General features: G+C 45.8%; 1 protein-coding gene across 1 annotated transcript; it reads right to left on the reverse strand.

The window, feature by feature from the left end:
- Nucleotides 1-2565: 2565 nt before the first annotated feature.
- Nucleotides 2566-4053, reverse strand: LOC109772710 (probable purine permease 4). Its single transcript, XM_020331405.4, has one exon. The coding sequence runs from the start codon at nt 4011-4013 to the stop codon at nt 2862-2864; it is 1152 nt and encodes a 383-aa protein (XP_020186994.1). The 5' UTR covers nt 4014-4053; the 3' UTR covers nt 2566-2861.
- Between the last annotated feature and the right edge of the window lie 15366 nt (nt 4054-19419).

Below are 19419 nucleotides of genomic sequence, written 5' to 3' on the forward strand. Positions count from 1 at the left end.
TTTGGGACTTGATGTTTCTCACTAGACTAGAAAGCGTTTCGTATGTTTTTTATGTTTGCGATAAAGGCTTAGGTAATGTTCCATTCGAAGTAGCCCATATATACAATCCTTGTGAATACAATAAGCTCCCACCCTAAAAGAAGGTTGACAACTTGAAATCTCTTTGCTCATTTATCTTTTGGCAAAACCTCTTTGCTACATGGTTTCTTTGTTTTCTACCTCTTTGTTTCCTATGGGTGTTTTTCTCTTGCACATATGAGTCTATCCACTGAATGGAAGGCATTCTTTGGATGATGGCCACATGGATGGACACCACTGCAATTGATGTCAAGAGGCACTAGCAAAGTGTTATGCAAAAGATATACTTGAAAAGGACTCAATATTAATGGTGGGGGGCACGGTACAAGGTAAATCTCCAAAGCATATCAAGATGGAACATGTTGATCGTTTCTAATATTCTACAAGATGATTTCGTCTAGAGCTATGCTAAATCTAGGCACTTATCTGCACATGCCTATTAGGTGCTTGCCATATGCTGTCATTTTTTGTCTGTACATAGTACCCTTTTTTTGTGAGATCAAGTGTGTACATATTACCTTTGCAAGCAATAAAACTTCACCAGTAAGTGCAACAAGGCTTCACTTCTTTTTTCGACAACGCAATGAAACCTGTACATATGTGGTGCGTGCTAAACCCATCATAGGCCCAAGAAAAGTAGTTAAAAACGCATGAAATTCTCTTGCAAAAATATTGTGATAGTAAATTAACAAACTTGATGTGCCTTTCCATGCATAGACTTATTGTTATACATGATTGGTGCCGTGACAAGCTAACCACAAAATACTCCAAATTTAAATGCCTCTATAAAAAGATATAATCAATGCTAAATGAATATACATGGAGAGAATACATTTTGTATAACTGACTAATGTTGCTTCTTGGCTCATCTTAAGGTGGTAGACCCATAAGTTATTGCTTCCTCAAATTTCTTACTATCTTAGTGCAAGTAAATATGTTATTTTTTTAATTCTAGGAGAAAACCTAAAATACATGGTTCATTTACTCGTTAATGAGTTAATAACTCAATCGTTCATAAAATGTGAAGGGTTGTAACCTTTTGGCACTACCTAGTTTTTAGCAACATACTGTAGTTTTTCTGCCAACATGACATTTGTGACTTCTTTAGCCTGATCTTCCTACCCAAGAAAGAACAATAATTGCAATCTTAGTTCAACACCGGGACCTTCAAAATATAGAGTTTTGAAGAAAGATGAAATGCACCAACAAAGAAAGCTATACCCCTATTGACAACAACTGCTCATGCTTATTTATACCCTTATTTATATGTAGTGCTTCCTGTTCAAGTTGATGAACCCAAAATGTTGAAACAACATCATAACCTCTTAGATAACTCCCCACCCACTAGGTTCATCCTCTTGGCTCAACAATATTTCTAAATAAAGACATACTACTCTCATTCGACAAGAAAACTATATACAACTCTAGCACTACTTTTCAATAAAATTTATTGTTTCCTCCTCAAGCTAACATAACAATATGTGATATATATAGTATGTACTAATTCAAATATAATTGACTAGAGAAATCAAAACATGCACTGAACTTAGCATCATTAAGTAGCTAATGCTAATTCACCGGCCCTTTTATTTATCTCTTCTTTTGTTCCACTTCTCCATTATTTCTCTCAAGGCTAAAGCCCCAAAAGATCCTACAGTCCCAAATTCCTGAGGCATGATTGGCCGTGTGAGTACAAATTAGTTGTATGACCACTATAGTCCACTTTGATGTGTGTGAACCTCATTCTCACGCTGATTACTCCCCTCAACCAACCCAACTTGCATCCCTTTCTTTACCACCATTTTTCTAAGATGGAGTTGGGGAACCAACAATCCCTATAATATCATATTATGAACGCCATATCTGGGAGTAAACAATGATGATTCATACTTAAGGAACTGAACTATTATTTTTGTGCGCACATAGGTATATGCTATAAGGCATCACTATATGCTATATGAACAGAATAAAACCACCATGCATCAGTTTTCTATTGATGGCATCGATGCACTTATTAAACATACCTTATGGTTTTGCATGTCAGTAAACTTCAGGCTTTATTGAATTGTTTTGTTAAAGTACCTATGCAATATATAATCAACTAATGCGTGTACTCACTTGCCATGATTTATATCACAGCCAGAGAAGAGGCTACATTACAAAACATGGTTTCAACTTACTAATCACCTTTTTGTTATGTAAATCTAGTGGTTGTCAAGGTAACATCACCTGGTAGTAAATTAGTAGCATTTAAATGTGCACGGCAACGATCACATTCCACAATGACGCAAGCATGTGCATATATAAATTGTGGTTGTGCTAGATAAATTGTTGACGCGTGTACACAAAACAAAGCAGCGTTTGGAGCAGTCGAGCAGAGGAATATTTCTATCTTCTGATAGGTGATCACCGATAGGCTCCGAAGGAACCAACATTTTGTGAAGATTGTTAGTCCATGTTACTATCATCACATAAGGTAGCACTCCATAATCAAACATCCTTCCATTGCGTCCATCGAAACATTATAGCAAACATTAAACCTTACAAACAAGCAACCACCAAACCACGATCACCAACCTCATGGATCGCTATGTACACAACCTAGCTTTGTCTCTTGTGACACCCATGCATGTCTAATTTATGTGCCACGCATGCATGCATTGTGCAACTAGACTTTTTTTTTTGAGAAATAGGTGCAACTAGACTAGATGTACTTCCTTTGAGATTTGTTCCCCCCGGCCCATGTTCCGGATGCTAAGCTCTAAAAATGAAAAAAGGTTAGATCAGACGGTTTCAACTGCACCTCCTCCCACACCGACGTCGCCACTTGTAACACTCTTGTCCGAGTCGCCTCCGGTGGACGCGGCGGCCACCTTACCGTCGCCTTCCTGCTGCTTCTGCCGCGTGCTGTACTCCCCGTACAGGTAGGAGGAGAATCCCCAGACGCAGAGAACGGTGGCGATGCCCTTCTCCGCGCCGAACGGATCGCGGAACACGACCACGCCGCCGATCACGTTGGCGGTGAGCACCGCGGTCATGCACACGCCGCTGTGCAGCGACGACGTAAGGTACACCATCCCGGCCGTGCCCATGAAGCAGGCCTGCCACGTCGCCACCAGCGCGGCCACCAGCACCCAGTACGCCGCCGGCGACTTGTCCCACCGCGCCAGCTCCTCGCCCCACCTGCCGGCCACGACCAGCCCGACCACCGCCAGCGCGGTCGCCGCGGCCTGCATGACCACCTGCACCTCCACCACCATCCGGAACCCGCCGGACACGGCCCTGCGGTACAGCAGCTCCATGACAGGCAGGTAGGCCGCGAAGAGCCCCGCCGCGCCCAGGGTCACCGCGAAGCCGATGAAGTACCTCGTCCGGCTGCCCCCGTCGGGCTGCTCTGCCGAGTCGGACGATCGCAGCGCGAGCAGCACGGAGCTGAGGGTGAGGAGCACGACGGCATTGAGGTTGGAGAAGGTTACGGGGTGGCGCACGATGACGGCGGCGAGAACGAGCGTGAACGCGAGCTGCGTGGACAGCAGCAGCGACGAGGTGGACACGGGCAGGTAGGACGAGCTGTACGAGAAGAGCAGGTTGTTCACCCCCATGAGCACCCCGATGACCACGCATACCATGAGCAACCGCCTCGTGAACCACGCGAACGGCCGAGGCTGCCCGGCGGGCCGGCCGGCGTAGACGGGCACGAGCAGCACCGGGAACCCGACCGACTGCACCAGCGTTGCCACCCACCGATCGCGGCCGCCGTGCGCGAAGTAGTAGCGGGACAGCAGGCTGGACGCCACGGAGCCGCCGAGCAGGGCAACGTAGTTGGCGCACAGCAGCAGCCGCCTCCGCCTCGCCGCGCGCGCGCCATTGCTGGCGACGTCGGGAGCCGGCATGTCGAGGATCGCGGGCGGGGTGGAGGACGTGGTGATGGACATTGGCGAGTGAGATGGACTTGACTTAGCGCTGGGTTGGGGCGGGGTGAGGAGGGAAAGGGGTGGTGGTGGGGGAGTATTTAAGCGAGATAAGTGGGAGATTTGCGCGAGATTACGATCTTTTTTTAAGAGTGGGGAGGAGATTTACGAACCTTTTTGTGATGGGGTAGTAAAATAATGGAAGCCGAATAAATAGGCACCGGCAGACCGGATGTTTGTTAATTTGCTTGGATTGGATTTGTTATTCTCAACACAAATTCGAATATATGTCCTCCTCCTTGTTAATGCAAACTAGTAGTATATCATTTACACTTTAAATGACACATATTTTTGTTCAACTTGAAGATAGAGCGCTTCTACCTTATATATTCCACATTTGCTCTTAACATACGACTAATTTTTAGATCAATCGCTTTTGTTGTGTGGTGGAGAGTGTCGTCCCCGGCGAGGCATTGCCATGACTGCGCCGGGGACAGGGGCGCCGCGGTCACGGCGTCGCCTACGTAGACGTAGCAGAGGGTTGACAGGTTCAGGGAAGGGGGGAGGGGCAAACCGTTGAAGATGGTTCTAAACTTAGGTTAAAATGAACATGTAATCTTTTCCGCTGAGTGATTCCTTAGACCTTATGCTTTCAGTTTTTAATGCCACTATGATTCGGATAGAGTCCGAGCTCGAGACGGCCAGCAAGGGCTTGACAGGACCTCGCCGGAGGCATGATGGGCAGTTCATCGTGATGTCGTCGTCGGAAAAGAGGCAGGGGGGTCACGAAGAAGCCATGTGGTAGGGGTGATCACGCTGAAGGAATATGAAGGCAGCTGGCAATCCAACGGTTCCAACAAAATCAATAGATTTTGACATCTATGCCAGGCGACCGGTACCTAACCAAACCCTATATATTCACGTCATACTTTGAGTAATTTTAACATGCTCCCTCTTAACACCACCCCTCCCCCCCCCCCCCCCCCCCCTTCACATGAGAGATACTCCCTCCGTCCGAAAATACTTGCCATCAAAATGAATAAAAGGGGATGTATCTAGACGTATTTTAGTTCTAGATACATTATTTTCTATTCATTTTGATGACAAGTATTTTCGGACGAAGGAAGTAAGAAGGTAAGAGTTAATCAGACCACTACTTAATCAAATCAATGGTTCAGATTTATTATGTACTATTATCTCTCATGTGAAAATGAGAGATAAGAGGGAGCATACTAAAATTTGCCTCATACTTTTCACCGGTGGCATGGAGCCTTTTTTAAAATACTTGATATAGCTCGCCATTCATGCCGAACTGGGTGCGGGTTGATTAAGACCATGTTTGTGGCTTTCAAATACCCAAGAAAAAAAAAACTACGCTCGCATTTACTGCCAACTGCCCATGCATGTCACCAGTGGCACGCCGGGCAGAAGACTCGGTCGGCCGTGTGTAGGTTTCCGAGCGGTGCATGCGTAGCGTAGATACGGTGCGCACAGCACCGCGAGGCTCAAATCAGCTTCGCCGTCGCCTGAATCCTCGGAGTGGTGTAGAGACTAGAGAGGTGAGGCGACGAAACGTCTCGGCTGTTTGCCGTGCAAAATGCTGACAAGCTGGCCCGGCCCCGCACACCTGTGGTGTACCAGATCCGTGCTCGGTGCTCCTACATCAGCGGGCCGGGAGGTGAGAAGGAAAAACTGCGCCGAACTGAGCGGGGGGCGCCTCCCTCCAGCTCCAGGTTCAAGGCCGAACCGCATGGATCGCCAGGGCCGCGTGGAATTGGCATGGCTGGAGGAGACACGGTCATCTTGTTTCATGCCAACGCTTGTGGTGCTGCATGTCATGCAAGCCGGGAGGCGGGAATAAGCCAAGATCTCATGTGGCGGACGGGTATTTCTCGTGTTTTGCTCGCTCATTCGATTCGGATGCATGGTGTCGTGGCCGGGGAAGAACGGGTGCTGTCTACGGAAAGGAAGCATACAGATTGAGGTTGCTCTTTCGTTCTCCCTTGCGCCCTCAACATTCAGACTTAAATTCAGAGTGGATATGCACGAACTTAATACACACTCTACTCCTACTCCGTAGCAACTAGCTAGCTAGTTCCTTTGCTTCTGACTGCATGGCATGGCATGGCATGGCATGCATACACACGAACACGTCCACTAATTGCAATTGCAGGCTTACCAAAAATCAATGCTCTGACGGCTGCTACTAACCCTAGACGACACCCAGCGCCTCGACCTACATCCTATATACAGCACGCAACAGAAAAGCAGCGCACGATCGCAGCAGGGCGGGCTGCGTGCGTGCGTACATATCCGCATCCGCATCTGCATCTGCATCTGCGGTTCAGGGCCAGTTGGCCTAGGAGCCTAGGAATGGTTACGCGCCAATGCTAATCCGTACCCCTCGTCTTGGCCTCTTCATTTAACAGGGAACGCGGGTACGCCCTCGCCGCGCCTCTGCATGTGGCGTGCTTCCTCGTTTGTGGCCTTTTCCGTGGCCTCGTCTAGTCTGGCTCCACCCTTTTCCTCTATCTATGCATGTGATGTGAGCGAGCGAGCGAGCTCCGGGGCGGGACTCGTCTGGCTCGGCCCTTTTCCTGCCACATCGCCCGGCGCCCCATGTGTGCGGTGCCGATATAGTAGTGTTGGCCTTTCTGCATTTGTGTGCTCTGCCTTGACTGGGGTGTACTTCGTACTGGTACTTGTCATGGAGTCATTGGTGGACGCACTGCGTGGTGGTTGCTTGGATTGGATTGGATTCATCTGCATCTGCATCGGGTTTTCTTCTCGACCTGCATCCATCGAATTCATTGCATCGCATGCACTCAGGTTTCAGACTTCGTATGGTCGTTTCAGATGCAGATAAGTTGGTACTATAGATGCTTTTTCATGCAAGATTATTATAGCAAGCTGGGATATGTATGGGTTTAACACAAGTATATCGGGTATGTGGGTGAAAAGTGTAGCTGGTAACACTCAAATTCTCGATCCAAACTCTAGGTTAACATAGTGTGTGTCTCGTTAAGGGGAGTGTCTCTTGATAAGTATTGGACGATATAGGCTGCGTTTGCCGTTGCGATGGATTTTCAGAAGCTCCGTTTGTCCCACCCGCTTTCCTGATTGTAGTGTTTATTTGATCCAGTTTTGTTTACCGTTATGGCTAATTTTTTGTAACAGGTTATAAACTAAGCACGGCACATAGTTTACCATTATGGTCGTTTCATTATGGACGACGACTTGATGCAGAGGGATTGTTGTGTAGTGATGGCGATCGCATCGCATGTAGCTACTGGGATCGCAAAAAGTGGTGGTGGCAACACATAAGTGACTTGGATGGTGGTGCTACTTGACCACCAGATCTCAGCTCCGAAGCGAAATCCTAGATCAAACCCGAGTGTTTATACTCGGCAATAGCGATGTTTTCTTATGTGGTTACCTTGTTCAAGACATTGTTCGGACATGGTCGGACTGATTCTTCAGGGTGAAAACCTAGATTCTGGCCATGTGGTTGGATCCGGTGACAGCGGCACTTGAATGTTGCCCCCTTTCTGAAGGCATTGATGTTGAAGAACCTTATCATCCATGTGATGTCATAAGATGGTTGGTGTGGATATTATCACTGTTGTAGTTTGTCGAACGCATATCTGATCGTTTTTTTTTTCATTTTTCCTCGTCTACGCAAGACTGATTTTATATGACTTTGCTACTTGCCGACGTGTATGTACTTTCAAATATTATACTATGTAAAATCCGTAAAAAGGAATTCACATGAGGTACAGTATTTGTGCACGTCTTGTAGGGTTTGTTTGGTTCTTGACCTTGCATTCTCACACTTTGCCATATATTTTTTGCCAAACTTGCCTAGACTTAGTTCAACCAAATGAGAGTCACAAATTGGCAAGCCTAAGAGAATCTTGCCACACTTTTTCTGTGTGCACTGTGGAGCCGTAGTGTGACTTGAACCAAACACACATCTAAGTTGGTCAAATTTCCCTAACCTTAGGTGTGGCAACATTTGGAAAACTTAGTCTCAAACCAAACAACCCCGTAACAATCTTCAATCCATCGCGTAACGAACTGTTTTCCTCTAGTGAGGAGGTGGCTGCATGGCGAACGGGAAACCCTAGCCGCCACTCATCTTCTCTCTGTCTTGCCAAAGCCCGTAGACGTATCCAAGTGACGGAAAGATCATGTTGGAAGGTGGCCCGCCGTGGAGGCTTGGAGGGTGGCTATGAAATGACGAAGAAGATGCGTGTTTGAGTGATGTGCGCCACGGTGCTTGATGACGGCGTTGTGAAGTCAGTGACAACCGGAGGGATCCAACGCGGTGCTCATCAATGTTGGCCAGGCCTGGCTAGGTCTGAAGGAAATATGCCCTAGAGGCAATAATAAAGTTATTATTTTTTTCCTTATTTCATGATAAATGTTTATTATTCATGCTATAATTGTATTAACCGGAAACTTAGTACATGTGTGGATACATAGACAAACAGAGTGTCACTAGTTTGCCTCTACTTGACTAGCTCGTTGAATCAAAGATGGTTAAGTTTCCTAGCCATAGACATGAGTTGTCATTTGATTAACGGGATCACATCATTAGAGAATGATGTGATTGACTTGACCCATTCCGTTAGCTTAGCATTCGATCGTTTAGTATATTGCTATTGCTTTCTTCATGACTTATACATGTTCCTATGACTATAAGATTATGCAACTCCCGAATACCAGAGGAACACTTTGTGTGCTACCAAACGTCACAACGTAACTGGGTGATTATAAAGGTGCTCTACAGGTGTCTCCGATGGTACTTGTTGAGTTGGCATAGATCGAGATTAGGATTTGTCACTCCGATTATCGGAGAGGTATCTCTGGGCCCTCTCGGTAATGCACATCACTATAAGCCTTGCAAGCAATGCAACTAATGAGTTAGTTGCGGGATGATGTATTACGGAACGAGTAAATAGACTTGCCGGTAACGAGATTGAACTAGGTATGGTGATACCGGCGATCGAATCTCGGGCAAGTAACATACCGATGACAAAGGGAACAACGTATATTGTTATGCGGTTTGACCGATAAAGATCTTCGTAGAATATGTAGGAACCAATATGAGCATCCAGGTTCCGCTATTGGTTATTGACCGAAGATGTGTCTCGGTCATGTCTACATAGTTCTCGAACCAGTAGGGTCCGCACGCTTAACGTTCGGTGACGATCGGTATTATGAGTTTATGTGTTTTTGATGTACCGAAGGTAGTTCGGAGTCCCGGATGATATCGGGGACATGACGAGGAGTCTCGAAATGGCCGAGACATAAAGATCGATATATTGGACGACTATATTCGGACATTGGAAAGGTTCCGAGTGATTCGGGTATTTTTCGGAGTACCGGAGAGTTACGGGAATTCGTATTGGGCCTTAATGGGCCATACGGGAAAGGAGAGAAATGCATCAAAGGGTGGTCGCACCCCTCCCCATGGACTGGTCCGAATTGGACTAGGGAGGGGGGGCCTTCCTTCCTTCTCCTTCTTCCTTCCCTTTTTCCTATTCCATGTGGGAGGTGGAATCCTACTAGGACTAGGATGTCCTAGTAGGACTCCACACTTGGGCGTGCCCTATGAGGGCAGGCCTCCTCCTCCCTCCATCCTTTATATACGTGGCCAGGGGCACCCCATAGACACACAAGTTGATCATTGATCTCTCTTAGCCATGTGCGGTGCCCCCCTCCACCATAATCCACCTCGGTCATATCGTAGCTGTGCTTAGGCGAAGCCCTGCGTCGGTAACTTCATCAACACCGTCATCACGCTGTCGTGCTTACGAAGCTCTCCCTCGAAGCTCTACTGGATCGTGAGTTCGTGGGACGTCGCCGAGTTGAACTTGTGTAGTCCGCAGAGGTGCCGTAACTTCGGTGCTGGGGTCGGTCGATCGTGAAGACGTACGACTACATCAACCGCGTTGTCATAACGCTTCCGCTTACGGTCTACGAGGGTACGTAGACGACACTCTCCCCTCTTGTTGCTATGCATCACCATGATCTTGCGTGTGCGTAGGAATTTTTTTGAAATTACTACGTTCCCCAATAGTGGTATCAGAGCCAGGTTTATGCGTAGATGTTATATGCACGAGTAGAACACAAGTGAGTTATGGGTGATACAAGTCATACTACTTATCAGCATGTCATACTTTGGTTCGGCGGTATTGTTGGATGAAGCGGCCCGGACCGACATTACGTGTACGTTTACGGGAGACTGGTTCTACCGACGTGCTTTGCACACAGGTGGTTAGCGGGTGTCAGTTTCTCCAACTTTAGTTGAACCGAATGTGACTACGCCCGGTCCTTGTTCAAGGTTAAAACAACACTAACTTGACGAAATATCGTTGTGGTTTTGATGCGTATGTAAGAACGGTTCTTGCTCAGCCCGTAGCAGCCACGTAAAACTTGCAACAACAAAGTAGAGGACGTCTAACTTGTTTTTGCAGGGGCATGTTGTGATATGGTCAAGGCATGATGCTATATTTTATTGTATGAGATGATCATGTTTTGTAACGGAGTTATCGGCAACTGGCAGGAGCCATATGGTTGTCGCTTTATTGTATGAAATGCAAACGCCCTGTAATTGCTTTACTTTATCACTAAGCGGTAGCGATAGTCGTAGAAGCAATAGTTGGCGAGACGACAACGATGCTACGATGGAGATCAAGGTGCCGCGCCGGTGACGATGGTGATCATGACGGTGCTTTGGAGATGGAGATCAAAGGCACAAGATGATGATGGCCATATCATATCACTTATTTTGATTGCATGTGATGTTTATCCTTTATGCATCTTATTCTGCTTTGATTGATGGTAGCATTATAAGATGATCTCTCACTAATAATTTCAAGGTACAAGTGTTCTCCCTGAGTATGCACTGTTGCCAAAGTTCGTCGTGCCGAGACACCACGTGATGATCGGGTGTGATAAGCTCAACGTTATTATACAATGGGTGCAAACCAGTTTTGCACACGCAGAATACTCGGGTTAAACTTGACGAGCCTAGCATATGCAGATCTGGCCTCGAAACACTGGAGAACGAAAGGTCGAGCGTGAATCATATAGAAGATATGATCAACATAGTGATGTTCACCATTGAAAACTACTCCATCTCATGTGATGATCGGACATGGTTTAGTTGATATGGATCACGTGATCACTTAGATGATTAGAGGGATGTCTATCTAAGTGGGAGTTCTTAAGTAATATGATTAATTAAACTTTATTTTATCATGAACTTAGTCCTGGTAGTATTAGCATATCTATGTTGTAGATCAATAGCTCGCGTTGTTGCTCCCCGTTTATATTTTGATATGTTCCTAGAGAATACTAAGTTGAAAAATGTTAGTAGCAATGATGCGGACTTGGTCCGTGATCTGAGGATTATCCTCATTGCTGCACAGAAGAATTATGTGTAACGCCCCGAGACCGATGCTCTAGTTGCCTTCCATTTATTTTGTTGTTGCCATGTATGGATTGCCATGATTGCATCATCATGCTTGTGGTATCTTTTATTCTCATTTTGTGCATTCCATCTTCATGTATGTTTCCATGTGCATTTGCATCCATCATGTTCGTGATTGCTTGCTTGCTTGTGATGTTATTTTTTTTTGCATCATGCATTCGTCTCCATATTATTGTTGTGCTTGTTTCCTTTTACTTGTTCATGAGCATTACAACTCCTTCTTCTTGCCCTTGATCCTTTCTCTTTTACTTATTTCTCAACTTCAACTTGGATTCACCCAAGTTTCTATCCCATCCAAACTTCTCCTTTCTTCTTTATTTCATTTATTTTTTCTTCTTGTGGCATTTTCCCTATTTGAAAAAATGTTCAACTTGTCCCTATAAATCCTAAATGATGCCTACGCACTCTCTGCCGAATTACAGATCCTTTGGAATTGTTTTGGTTGGGTTCAAAAATGGCTCAAGTTTGAATTTAATTCAAACTTGAATTATTTTTATATCCTTAAAAATGCCCAAACCAGTTTATTCAAACTGTGCATGTTTCCAGGACGCCTAATATATTTTTATCTCTGTCAAATTCCCTGTCTACCCATTTCTTTCTTTTCCTCCAAGTTTCTGTCTGAAGAAAATGGAGAAGAAAAAGAAGTTGAGGCAGGAAGAGAGCCCAGCTGGGCCTCCCAACTCCAGCCGACCCAGCCCGGTGCCTCAAACGGCCACCTGCTCTGTTTCCCTCTGTCTCCCTCGCTTCAGACACAGAGCGCTCGCGCCGTCGCGCCGTGAGCTCACGGACGTCGAGGCCAGCACGTCCCACGCCCCTAGAAAGCCCCGCAGCGATCCCTATGGTTTTCCTCCGTCCTCCTCGCGCCGCCATCTCTCTCTTCCTCCCCTGCTTCCTCTGCTTCGCGGACAGCAAGTCCACCGGAGATCTTCGCCGCCCAAATTCCGCCCGCAGCCAGCCAGCCACACCCTCCTCCCGTGGGCCTCCGCCTCGTCTGCCTTCCCTGCATCACACTCCGTCGCCGCTCCTCCTCCCCACCCCAGCGCCAGCAGCAAAAGCGCCCGAGCGCTCCTCCTCCTCGTGACCCGCAGCTCCAGCGAACCTCGCCGCCGGCGACCATCTCCCGCAGGCCCGTACCGCTTCCTCCCTCCCTGCACCCCTTCTCTTCCTTCCCTTTTCTCTAAGCGCCATCGATTCCTCATGTTATCTTCGCACAGGAGCTCCAACCCGGGCCATGGACACTCGTGCTTCCCCGTCGACCCTGCCGACTTGAACCCCGTCGAATCAGGTGCCTCGTCGTCCGCGCTGACGACCAAGCCGCCGCCCCGTTCCCGCTGCCCGCTCCTCGCCAAGTCCCCTGCTTCGCCTGCTCGTTCGAAGCCGAACACGCTCGACGGCCTCTCTCGGGCCGCCGTGCCTCCTCTTCATCGAACCAGGAGGTTTGCATCATGCCCTGCTGCCTCCGCCCCTCTTCCTTCCCTTCCAACTCTGGTTCTTCCCCCTCTCCCTCACCCCGCCTTCTCTTTCTCGCAGGTGGAGACCATGGCCGCCGCCGCCGTTCTGACTACCCCGCAGGAGCTCCCTGCCGCCGGATCGGGTCGCCTCCGCCCGGTTCCCCTTGCGCCACGTCCGCCGCCAGCCACCGCTGTTGCCTCTGCTTCGCACCCCGTGCTGCGGCCGTCGCGCCTTGCTTCGTCTGAAGCCACAACACCAAGTCCCGTTCCGGCCGGTCCCCGCCGAGGCCACCTCGCCGGAGCCCCAGCGTCGTCGTGTCGACCTCGCCCCTGCCTTTTGCCTCGCCTCTGCTTCGAGCGACAGAACACCGCCCCCCTGCGTTGACCCGTTCCAGTACCAGCGTGGACAAGCGCCAAGGCCCAGCGCCCCTTCCAGCCTCCCTCTCCACCGACTGGGCCTCAGCCCATGGTGAGCCACGGCTGCGCCCCTTCCACTATTGGCCCAAGTGCAGTTTCGGCCTGTGTATTTTTTTCCCTGCTGCGAATTTAGACATTATCCAGGAGTTTACAGTTTTACAGAAAACCCCCTGTTCTTCATGCATTTAATAACTAATAAACCGTGCATCAGATTAAAATGATTTAAACATGTAAAATGCTTAGAATTTTGTGTAGTTTAATAATATGCCATTTTCACCCATGTTAAAATTGTTTAAAATGTTGTTTGATTAAATTTGCTCGAATAATATGTTAAAATGATTTATTCCATAACTAAATAACCGTAGCTCGGATTTTAATAAATTATATATGTAAATGGGGTAGAAAAATGCCTAGTTTAACTTGGTGCACTTTATTTTGCTGTTTAACAACATTAAAATTGTGTTTATGGCAGAACAGTACCAAATCTAAAATATGCACATGAGGATTTTCCGGAATTGTTGTTTGTTGTTCCGGCCTCATTTAAATTGCCTAAAATAGGTAGTTTCCTTATGCTTCACCTCTTGCCATGGTTAACAACATTTAACATTGTTGGGTACATAAATGAGAGAGAACAAAATAATTGATGTGGTGTTTCGTCAATATGCAACTCGTTGCATATTGAGCTCCGCTTAATTTGTAGTGGGGTTTGTTGCATTTTCCCATGCCATACCTCATTTAAACCGGACATGCATCATACTTGATTGTGCATCATGCCATGTGTATGTGGTGGTTGTTCACTATGTTGTTTGTTTCTTTCCGGGTTGCTTCTCTCGTTACCTTTGGTTTCGTTCCGGAGTTGAGAGGATTCGTTCGACTACATCCGTTTGTCTTCTTCATGGACTCGTTCTTCTCCCTAGCAGGATTTCAGGCAAGATGACCATACCTTCGAAATCACTTCTATCTTTGCTTGCTAGTTGTTCGCTCTATTGCTATGCCACGCTACCTACCACCTGGTATATCATGCCTCCCATATTGCCATGTCAAGCCTCTAACCATCCTTTCCTAGCAAACCGTTGTTTGGCTAAGTTACCGCTTTTGCTCAACCCTTCTTATAGCGTTGCTAGTTGCAGGTGAAGTAGAAGTTGGTTCCATGTTGGAACATGGATATGTTGGGATATCACAATATCTCTTATTTAATTAATGCATCTATATATATATTTGGTAAAGGGTGGAAGGCTCGGCCTTATGCCTGGTGTTTTGTTCCACTCTTGCCGCCCTAGTTTCCGTCATACCGGTGTTATGTTCCTTGATTTTGCGTTCCTTACGCGGTTGGGTGATTTATGGGACCCCCTTGACAGTTCGCTTTGAATAAAACTCCTCCAGCAAGGCCCAACCTTGGTTTTAACATTTGCCACCTAAGCCTTTTTCCCTTGGGTTCTGCAGACTCAAGGGTCATCTTTATTTTAACCCCCCCCGGGCCAGTGCTCCTTCGAGTGTTGGTCCAAGCTAGAGCCCCTTGCAACGCCACCTCGGGGAAACTCGAGGTCTGGTTTTAGTTGTATGTAGTGCTCATCCGGTGTGCCCTGAGAACGAGATATGTGCAGCTCCTATCGGGATTTGTCGGCACATTCGGGCGGCTTTGCTGGTCTTGTTTTACCATTGTCGAAATGTCTTGTAAACCGGGATTCCGAGACTGATCGGGTCTTTCCGGGAGAAGGTTTATCCTTCGTTGACCGTGAGAGCTTATGATGGGCTAAGTTGGGACACCCCTGCAGGGTATTATCTTTCGAAAGCCGTGCCCGCGGTTATGTGGCAGATGGGAATTTGTTAATATCCGGTTGTAGAGAACTTGACACTTGACCTTATTTAAAACGCATCAACCGCGTGTGTAGCCGTGATGGTCTCTTCTCGGCGGAGTCCGGGAAGTGAACATGGTTTCTGGGTTATGTTTGACGTAAGTAGAGGTTCAGGATCACTTCTTGATCATGCTAGTTCACGACGTTCCGTTGCTTCTCTTCTCGCTCTTATTTGCGTATGTTAGCCACCATATATGCTTAGTGCCTGCTGCAGCTCCACCTTATTACACCATCCTTTCCTATAAGCTTAAATAGTCTTGATCTCGCGGGTGTGAGATTGCTGAGTCCTCGTGACTCACAGATACTTCCACAACAGTTGCAGGTGCCGACGATACCGGTGCAGATGACGCAACTGAGCTCAAGTGGGAGCTCGATGAAGATCTTGTCCGTTGTGTTGTTTCTTTTCTTGTTGATCAGTAGTGGAGCCCAGTTGGGACGATCAGGGATCTAGCAGTTGGGTTGTCTTCTTTTCTTTTGGTTCCGTAGTCGGACCTATGTGTGTACTCTGATTGATGTATGTTTTATTTATGTATTGTGTGAAGTGGCGATTGTAAGCCAACTCTTTATCCCATTCTTGTTCATTACATGGGATTGTGTGAAGATGACCCTTCTTGCGACAAAACCACAATGTGGTTATGCCTCTAAGTCGTGCCTCGACACGTGGGAGATATAGCCGCATCGTGGGTGTTACATTATGTCCTTGATGCACCGCTAGGTGACAGAACTATTGCAGGAGCAGATGCAGACGTTATGAACGTTTTGACAAGCTCGATATGATGACTACTTGATAGTTTAGTGCACCATGCTTTACGGCTTAGAACCGGGACTTCAAAAATGTTTTGAACACCACAGAGCATATAAGATGTTCCAAGAGTTGAAATTGGTATTTCATACTCATGCCCGTGTCGAGAGGTATGAGACCTCTGATAGTACTTTGCCTACAAGATGGAGGAGAATAGCTCAACCAGTGAGCATGTGCTCAGATTGTCTGGGTACTACAATCACTTGAATCAAGTGGGAGTTAATCTTTCAGATAAGATAGTGATTGACATAATTCTCTAGTCACTATCACCAAGTTACTAGAACTTCGTGATGAACTATAATATGCAAGGGATAACGGAAACGATTCCCAAGCTCTTCGTGCTGCTGAAATCGACGAAGGTAGAAATCAAGAAAAGCATCAAGTGTTGATGGTTGAACAAGACCACTAGTTTCAAGAAAAGGGCAAAGGGAAGAAGGGGAACTTCAAGAAGAACGGCAAGCAAGTTGCTGCTCAAGTGAAGAAACCCAAGTCTGGACCTAAGCCTGAGACTGAGTGCTTCTACTGCAAAGGAAATGCTCACTGGAAGTGGAACTGCCCCAAATACTTGGCGGATAAGAAGGATGGCAAAGTGAACAAAAGTATATTTGATATACATGTTATTGATGTGTACTTTACTAGTGTTTATAGCAACCCCTCGGTATTTGATGCTGGTTCAGTTGCTAAGAGTAGTAACTTGAAACAAGAGTTGCAAAATGAACAGAGACTAGTTAAGGGCGAGGTGACGATGTGTGTTGGAAGTAATTCCAAGGTTGATAAGATCACCATCGCACACTCCCTTTACCTTCAGGATTAGTGTTGAACCTAAAATAAATGTTATTTGGTGTTTGCGTTGAGCATAAATATGATTGGATCATGTTTATTGCAATACGGTTATTCATTTAAGTCAAAGAATAATTGTTGTTCTATTTTCATGAATAAAACCTTCTATGGTCATACACTCGATATAAATGGTTTATTGAATCTCGATTGTAGTGATACACATATTCATAATATTGAAGCCAAAAGATGCAAAGTTAATAATGATAGTGCAACTTATTTGTGGCACTGCCGTTTAGGTCATATTGGTGTAAAGCGCATGAAGAAACTCCATGCTGATGGGCTTTTTGAATCACTTGATTATGAATCACTTGATGCGTGCGAACCATGCCTCATGGGCAAGATGACTAAAACTCCGTTCTCTGAAACAATAGAGTGAGCAACTGACTTATTGGAAATAATACATACTGATGTATGCGGTCCGATGAGTGTTAAGGCTCGCAGCAAGTATCGTTATTTTATGACCTTCACAGATGATTTGAGCACATATGGGTATATCTACTTGATGAAACACAAGTCTGAAACATTTGAAAAGTTCAAAGAATTTCAGAGTAAAGTGGAGAATCATCGTAACAAGAAAATAAAAGTTTCTACGATATGATTGCAGAGGTAAAATATTTGAGTTACGAGTTTGGCCTTCAGTTAAAACAATGTGAAATAGTTTCACTACTCACGCCACCTGGAACACCACAGTGTAATGGTGTGTCCGAACGTCGTAACCGTATTTTATTAGATATGGTGCGATCTATGATGTCTCTTACCGATTTACCACTATCGTTTTGGGGTTATGCATTAATGACAGCTGCATTCACTTTAAAAAGGGCACCATCTAAATCCGTTGAGACGACACCATATGAACTGTGGTTTAGCAAGAAACCTAAGCTGTCGTTTCTTAAAGTTTGGGGTTGCGATGCTTATGTGAAAAAGTTTCAACCTGATAAGCTCGAACCCAAATCGGAGAACTACGTCTTCATAGGATACCCAAAAGAAAATGTTGGGTACACCTTCTATCACAGATCCGAAGGCAAGATCTTTGTTGCTAAGAATGGATTCTTTCTAGAGAAGGAGTTTCTCTCAAAAGAAGTGAGTGGGAGAAAAGTAGAACTTGATGAGGTAACTGTACCTGCTCCATTATTGGAAAGTAGATCATCACAGAAATCAGTTCCTCTGACTCCTACACCAATTAGTGAGGAAGCTAATGATGATGATCATGTATCTTCAGATCAAGTTACTACCGAATCTCGTAGGTCAGCCAGAGTGAGGTCCGCACCAGAGTGGTATGGTAATCCTGTTCTGGAGGTCATGTTACTTGACCATGACAAACCTACGAACTATGAGGAAGCGATGATGAGCCAAGATTCCGTGAAATAGCTTGAGGCCATGAAATCTGAGATGGGATCCATGTATGAGAACAAAGTGTGGACTTTGGTTGACTTGCCCGATGATCAGCAAGCCATAGAAAATAAATGGATCTTCAAGAGGAAGACGGACGCTGATAATAGTGTTACTATCTACAAAGCTAGACTTGTCGAAAAAGGTTTTTGACAAAGTTCAAGGTGTTGACTACGATGAGATTTTCTCACTCGTAGCGATGCTTAAGTCTGTCCGAATCATGTTAGCAAATTGCCACATTTTATGAAATCTGGCAAATGGATGTCAAAACTACATTCCTTAATGGATTTCTTAAAGAAGAGTTGTATATGATGCAACCAGAAGGTTTTGTCGATCCTAAAGGTGCTAACAAAATATGCAAGCTCCAGCGATACATCTATGGGCTGGTGCAAGCATCTCGGAGCTGGAATATACGCTTTGATGAGTTGATCAAAACATATAGTTTTTTTACAGACTTGCGGTGAAGCCTGTATTTACAAGAAAGTGAGTGAGAGCACTACACTATTTCTAATAAGTATATGTGAATGACATATTGTTGATCGGAAATAATGTAGAATTTTCCAGAAAGCATAAAGGAGTATTTGAAAGGAGTTTTTCATAGAAAGACCTCGGTGAAGTTGCTTACATATTGAGCATCAAGATTTATAGAGATAGATCAAGACGCTTGATAAGTTTTTTCAATGAGTACATACCTTGACAAGATTTTGAAGTAGTTCAAAATGGAATAGTCAAAGAAAGAGTTCTTGCCTGTGTTACAAGGTGTGAAATTGAGTAAGACTCAAAGCCCGACCACGGCAGAAGATAGAAAGAGAATGAAAGCCATTCCCTATGCCTCAGCCATAGGTTCTATAAAGTATGCCATGCTGTGTACCAGATCTATTGTATACCCTACACTGAGTTTGGCAAGGGAGTACAATAGTGATCTAGGAGTAGAACACTGGACAGCGGTCAAATTATCCTTGGTGGAATAAGGATATGTTTCTCGATTATGGAGGTGACAAAAGGTTCGTCGTAAAGGGTTACGTCGATGCAAGTTTTGACACTGATCCAGATGACTCTAAGTCTCAATCTAGATACATATGAAAGTGGGAGCAATTAGCTAGAGTAGCTCCGTGAAGAGTATTGTTGACATAGAAATTTGCAAAATACATACGGATCTGGATATGGCAGACCC

This window comes from Aegilops tauschii, chromosome 3 (genome assembly GCF_002575655.3).
Source record: "Aegilops tauschii subsp. strangulata cultivar AL8/78 chromosome 3, Aet v6.0, whole genome shotgun sequence".
Lineage (NCBI taxonomy): Eukaryota > Viridiplantae > Streptophyta > Magnoliopsida > Poales > Poaceae > Aegilops > Aegilops tauschii.

What these genes read in the sequence shown, in the direction of transcription:
- LOC109772710 (XM_020331405.4), bottom strand. Translation starts at nt 4,013, where the DNA reads ATGTCCATCACCACGTCCTCCACCCCGCCCGCGATCCTCGACATGCCG.